Source organism: Eimeria necatrix, genomic scaffold (genome assembly GCF_000499385.1).
Source record: "Eimeria necatrix Houghton genomic scaffold, Enh_scaff640, whole genome shotgun sequence".
NCBI classification, from domain to species: domain Eukaryota; phylum Apicomplexa; class Conoidasida; order Eucoccidiorida; family Eimeriidae; genus Eimeria; species Eimeria necatrix.
Window position 1 is genome coordinate 15,001 of NW_013654485.1, and position 6,453 is coordinate 21,453.

The 6,453-nt window shown below is 56.6% G+C and overlaps 1 protein-coding gene across 1 annotated transcript; it reads left to right on the plus strand.

The window, feature by feature from the left end:
* Window positions 1-274: 274 nt before the first annotated feature.
* Window positions 275-4,838, plus strand: ENH_00068180 (Membrane AAA-metalloprotease, related; the record flags this gene model as incomplete). The annotated part of the gene is made up of 10 exons (XM_013582420.1): window positions 275-359; window positions 484-655; window positions 863-1,560; window positions 1,610-2,104; window positions 2,835-3,053; window positions 3,289-3,364; window positions 3,602-3,706; window positions 3,952-4,247; window positions 4,386-4,520; window positions 4,675-4,838. The coding sequence occupies 10 exons, from the start codon at window positions 275-277 to the stop codon at window positions 4,836-4,838; spliced, it is 2,445 nt and encodes an 814-aa protein (XP_013437874.1).
* Window positions 4,839-6,453: the final 1,615 nt, after the last annotated feature.

Sequence of the window (6,453 nt, forward strand, 5' to 3'; positions counted from 1 at the left end):
TAAACCCTAAACCCTAAACCAAGCCGTAAATCGCATACCAACTCTAAACCCTACACTAAACCCTAAACCCTACACAGAACCCTAAACCCTAGGCCCTGGACCTTTGATCTAGTGCCTGGAGAAAAGAGACCGCTGTCTGGTCATCGATGCTTGGAGCCCTAGGGTTTAGGGTTTAGGGTTTAGGGTTTAGGGTTTAGCGCCAGGCTGCTCTCCACGTTTATCTTCTCAATGTCTTGTTGAAAAAAAACACTTTTAAACAAAACAGCTTTTAAATATGAGCCAACGGACACCTTGTGTGGGGCCCGACATGCGGGGCCGCGGCGGCAGCAGCAGCAGCAGCAGCAGCAACAACTGCAGCAGTAGCAGCAGCAGCAGCAACAGCACATGTACTGCTTGCTAGCAGCAGCAACAGCAGCAGCAACAACAATAGAACAAACCTCTTTAGTTCCACTCTATCATTTTCCCCGCGCTGACTCGCCGCAGGGCCCCCCGGCTCGCAGCACATCTCAACTGCAGCAGCAGCAGCAGCAGCAGCAGCAGCAGCAACAGCTGCAGCGGCAACAAGGACAGCAGCAACAACAGTAACCCCAGCAGCAGCAGCAGCAGCAGCAACTACTGGGAAAACAGCAGCAACTGAAGTGAGTTGCCTTCGTCAGTATGTAGAGCTAGCTGACGGAGCAACTTGAGGCAGCAGCGCGTCTTCTGCTGCTGCAGCAGCAGCAGCAGCAGTTCTTCTGCTGTTGGTGCTGCTGCTGCAGCTGCTGCTGCTGCTGCTGCTGCTGCTGCTGCTGCTGCTGTGTGCATTGTTGAGGAAGCCCTCTGCCACCCAGCGCCGGCCCGACTATGAATGCCGTTAAGCCAGGGCAGCCGTTGCAGCGAAACAGCAGCAGCAGCAGCAGCAACAGCAGCAGCAGCAGCAGCAGCAGCGCGAAAGACACCAAGAGTGGCAGCAGGAGCATCACCCGGTGCAGCAGCAGGAGCAGCACCAGGAGCAGCAGCAAGAGCAGCGACACGTGCTGCAACAGCAGCAGGAGTCGCAGCAAGATCCGCAACCGCAGCAGCCACAGCAGCAGCAGCAGCAGCAGCAGAAGCAGCAGCAGGAGCAGCAGCAGGAGCAGCAGGAGCAGCAGCAGCGACATCTCAATCTCTGGCCCCCCCCCCTTCATTGCGCATTCCTCTCAGCCTCGATTTCTGCAGTCTGTAAGAAGAGAAGCTGGAGCCCCAGCGCCTTCATCTCAAGCAGCAGCAGCAGCAGCAGCAGCAGCAGCAGCAGCAGCAGCAGCAGCACGGGCCCTGCAGCAGCTGGGCTACTGCCGCGTCCTCTCCCGCCGCCCCTGGGACTCCATCTGGGCCCATCGGCTCTCCACTATATTAGCCCGAGGCCCCACGCAGCCTCTGCTAAGGGGGCCCCCCTGGGGGGCCCCCCTCAGGGCCTGGGGGCCCCTCTGGGGGCCCCTCTGGGGGCCCCTCAGGGGGGCCCTCAGGGGGGCCCTCAGGGGGCCCCCGGGGGGCCCCCTGCGGGGGCTGGGCCTCTGGCGTCGGGGTCACCTGCTGGCCCTGGTGGGGGGCGTTGCTGCAGCAGCAGGGGCCCTCCACTTGTTTCCTTTAGGGGGGCCCCCCGTGGGCCCCCAGGGGGGCCCCCGGGGGGGCCCCCGGGGGGGCCCCCTGGGGGGCCCCCAGGAGGCCCCCTTTTCCCAGTTTTTGCTGTGGCTGCGGGCGCAGCAGCTGCGCGAAGTGACTGTGCAGCAGAGTGCAGCGGGGCAGCTGGTTTACTTCGCCTTGAGGGCCCCCGGGGGGCCCCCAGGGGGGCCCCCCGGGGGGCCCCCAGGGGGGCCCCCCGGGGAGGGGGCCCCCCGGGGGGCCCCCCTGCAGAGTGGGGGCCCCCCAGGGCCTGCGCAGCAGCTGGGGGGCCCCACAGAATTCTTCGCAAGAGTTCTGCCGGGTGCTGAGGCCCTGGTGGCGCAGCTGCTTGTCTCTGCCATCACGGGCCCTGCTGCTGCTGGGGGCTCGCTGCGAGTGCAGGTGCTGCGGGCTGGGCCGCGGGCTGCTTCTTGCAGGGCCCTGACTCTTTTGGCTGTCCTCAGTGGACTTGCTGCTCTCGCCGGTAAACCCTAAACCCTAAACCCTAAACCCTAAACCCTAAACCCTAAGTCCTTAGTCTGGCTGCGCTGCAGCGGATACTTGGTCCTGCGAAAACCCAGCCTAAACCCTAATCGGCGGAGCCTCATTTGCGAGTCCCAGACCCTGAGCTCTAAACCCTAAACCCTAAACCCTAAACCCTAAACCCTTTCTGCTGCTTGTGCCTGCTCAGTGTTTTGCTGCAAAGCCAGCTGGGGGCCCCTAAGAAGGGGGGCCCCCTCTTCAGACGTGGGGGTTTTGGGGCCCCTGAAGCCCCGCATGCTGCAGGGGCCCCTGCTGCTCACAAACCCTAAAAAAGGGTTTGCGCAGGACGCCAAACCCCCGAGGGGTTTGCTGCTTGAGGGGCCGCCAGGCACAGGTAGGCGTACTAGGGTTTAGGGTTTGAGACTGGGTTTCTAGGGTTTGGGGTTTGAGAGGGGTTTTAGGGTTTAGGGCTTGCCCGCGGGCTACAAGGGTTTAGGGTTTCAAGCTAATTGCTAGGGTTTAGAGTAGTAAACTGGTTTACGAGGGTTTAGGGTTTGAGGCGGACGCAGCAGCTTGTAGGATTTGGGGCTCCTAGGGTTTAGGGTTTCAGGCTTCCAGCAAAACCCCAGAGAAGGCCTTTTGCTGCAGGGGCTTCGGGAACGCTTGATGCCTAGGGTTTAGGGTTTAGGGTTTAGGGTTTAGGGTTTAGGGTTTGCGGTTTGTGTGCGCAGACAAGGCCCTGGTGGCACGGCGGGTCGCTGACGGGCTGGGCCTGCGCTTTTGCTGCTGCTGCTGCAGCAGCAGCAGCAGCTGCTGCTGCTGCTGCTGCTGCTTGGGGGCCCCCCAACTTAAAGAGCTGCAACAAGGGTTTGAGAAGGCAGCCAGGGGGGCCCCCTGTGCCCTTTTCATAGGCGACCTCGACTCGTTTGGGGCCCTCGGCGGCACTGGCTGTGAGTTTAGGGTTTAGGGTTTAGGGTTTAGGGTTTAGGGTTTTGGGTTTAGGGAACAGGGCGCAGGAACATTGGGAGGGCCCGCTAGGGTTTAGGCGGCAGCTGCTGCTGCTTTTAGCTGCAAGGCGAAGCAGGGAAGGCGGAGAGCTTGGGCTAGTGGTCCGCATCGAGGGTTTAGGGTTTAGGGTTTAGGGTTTAGAGTTTAGGGTTTAGGGTTTGAGTGAATGTGGCGCAGCTGGGGACTGCCAAAAGCGTGTTGAATTCCTCAAGGAGTTGCTGGCGCTAATAGATGGCCTGGAAAGGAACAACGTGTACTTTGTGCCACTGGAAGATACCAAACCCTAAACCCTAAACCCTAAACCCTAAACCCTAAACCCTATTTCCGCAGCGTGTTCCGCATTCCAACGCCTCTTGCTCCCCCGCCTGTTCCTTTTCAAGGTTCATAGAGCAGCGATCGGGGTCTAGGCTTTAGGACGTAGGCCTCACCGCTTAGGGTTTAGGGTTTAGGGTTTAGGGTTTAGGGTTTAGGGTTTAGGGTTTATGCGCAGGCCAGTGCTGGTAATGGCCGCCACCAGCCGCGTGGACTCTCTCGACGAGGCGCTGCTGAGGCCTGGCCGCTTCGAGCAAACCCTGAGCATCAGAGCAGGCCAGCGGTAGGGTTTAGGGTTTAGGGTTTAGGGTTTAGGGTTTAGGTTTTAGGGTTTAGGGTTTAGGGTTTGCAGGGGTGCGTGGGTGTTTGCTCTGCCTTTCTCTTGGCACCAGCCGTCACTCTGGCCTGCAGCTGCAGCCCCTCTTCGCAGGCCCCAAACCCCAAACCCTAAACCCTAAACCCTAAACCCTAAACCCTAAACCCTGACATGAAGTCTTCATATTGTGTAGCTTGCGTGTGGGGTCTCAGGGAGGCGCTGCTTCCTGTGCGCTTTTTTGAGGTGTCTGTACACCCTGAGGTGTCTGTACAGCAGCCAGCAGCAGCAGCAGCAGCAGCAGCAGCAGAAAGCTCGCAGGTTCCTGCTGCTGCTGGCTGCTGCAGCAAATCGGCGCTGCTGGCGGCAACAAGCAGTTTTGCTGCTGCGGGGCCCCGTGAGGCTGCTGCAGGTCTGCAGCAGCTGCAGCCGCCACACAGAGGCAAGCCTCGCCCTGCTGCTGCTGCTGCTGCTGCCGCTGCTGCTGCTGCTGCTGCTGACCCTGACCCAGGTGCTGTTGCTGCTGCTGCTGCTGCGGCGGCTGCTATGCGAGGGAGGCAGAGACGGGGAACTGCTGCTGTGAGAGCAGCAGCAGCAGCAGTGCAGCAGCAGCAGGAACTGCAGCAGTTGTAACAATGCCGCGCCGCAGCAGCAATACTCAAGAACAGCCCAGCAGCAGCTGCAGCAGCAGCAGCAGCAGCAGCAACAGCAGCAGCGGGGCAGCAGCAGATCAAGTCATCTGCGTCCAGAACAAGCAGCGCTGGGCTAGCAACGAAGCCTCTCGGTGTGCCCTAGACACAAAACCCTAAACCCTAAACCCTAAACCCTAAACCCTAAACCCTAGAGGACGTTTGCTAAGCCTAGAGGGGAGACTCTGTTTGTCTCTTTGCTGCCTTTTTGCTTCAGGGGTCTCTATTGGGTTCCCCGTTTATGGTCAGCCAAGCCTTACCTGCTGCCGCAGCAGCAGCTGCAGCAGCAAGAGCAGCAGCTGCAGCAGCAAGAGCAGCAGCTGCAGCAGCAAGAGCAGCAGCTGCAGCAGCAAGAGCAGAAGCCACGCTCCGCAGGGCTGCAGCAGGCTGAGGAGCAGCGAACCCGTAGCTAGCTAGCGAAGCAGCAGCTAGCTAGCTAGCGAGGTAGCAGCTAGCTACTCTCTCCACAGCAAGCTGGCTAGCTGGCTAGCTGCCCTGCTGGCTAGCTAGCTGCCCTGCTGGCTAGCTAGCTGCCCTGCTGGCTAGCTAGCTGCTCTGCTGGCTAGCTAGGTAGCTAGCTAACTGGCCAGCTAGCTAGCTAGCTGGCTAGCTGGCTGCTGCAGCTGGAGCTCTCCGTCTCCCCCCGGGACACTACTAGAGCTGTGGAGCTGGCTAGCTGGGCTAGCTGCCCAGCTAGCTACCTGTTGGCTAGCTGGCAGCTAGCTAGCTTGCTGCCAGCTGGCTAGCTAGCTAGCTAGCTAGCTAGCTAGCTAGCTAGGTGGCACGGCCTGGGGGGGAGCGGAAGCTGGGGGCGCAGCTGCGGCACAGTTCCTTGTAAGCCCTAAACCCTAAACCCTGATTAAGGGTTTAGGGTTCGTATTCAAGTCGTTGTGGGCCCCCGAGAGGCAGAAGAGACCTTTGGGGGCCCCATGGGGAAAGGCAGCAGAGGGTCTTTGCATGCAGCTGGTGCTGCATGTGCTGGGGTGTACGTACACCCCGAGCTGTCAAGCCTCTTCAACTGGAGGTCCATTTGATCATTTTTTTGCACAAAAATGAAATAAAAGAATATTAAATTATTCAAATAATTTACGAGAATATTAAATTATTCAAATAATCCACAATAAATATATATTTAGGGCTTTTTGAAGCAATTAAAAAGGCAAAGTTGAGTGTGGGCCTGCCTCATATATATTATTATATAATATGCATGCAGTTATATATTTATATAAAATGCATGCAGTTATATATTTATATAAAATGCATGCAGTTATATATTTATATAAAATGCATGCAGTTATATATTTATATATGTGCACTAATATATAAATATATATATTTGTATATAACACAAATATATACATTTCAGCAAAGTACAATTTGTAGACCTGCAGTTATAAAGACTTGAAGTACTTGTAAATAAATATTTATATTAAGTAAATAAGTATTTATATTAAACCAAATACTTGCACACAAAGGCCAAAGATTAACTGGCCCCCCAGAGGGGGCCCCCCGAGGGGGCCCCCTAGAGGGGGCCCTCCAGAGGGGGCCCCCAAGAGAGGGCCCCCCAGAGGGGGCCCCCCGAGAGGGCCCCCTAGAGGGGGCCCCCAAGAGGGGGCCCCCAAGAGGGGGCCCCCCAGAGGGGCCCCCCAGAGGGGCCCCACAGGGGGGCCCCACAGGGGGGCCCCACAGTTGACTTTCTTTGCATGCAGTGCCGCCTGCAAGTGCAAAAAAGCCCACTTTGGGGCTTGCATGCAAATTAAATGCAAAGTTTAACAAATGCATGCAAATTAAATGCAAAAGTAAACAAATAAATGCATGCAAATTAAATGCAAAAGTAAACAAATAAATGCATGCAAATTAAGTGCGAAAGTAAACAAATAAATGCATGCAAATTAAATGCAAAGTTTAACAAATGCATGCAAATTAAGTGCAAAAGTAAACAAATAAATGCATGCAAATTAAATGCAAAAGTAAACAAATAAATGCATGCAAATTAAATGCAAAGTTTAACAAATGCATGCAAATTAA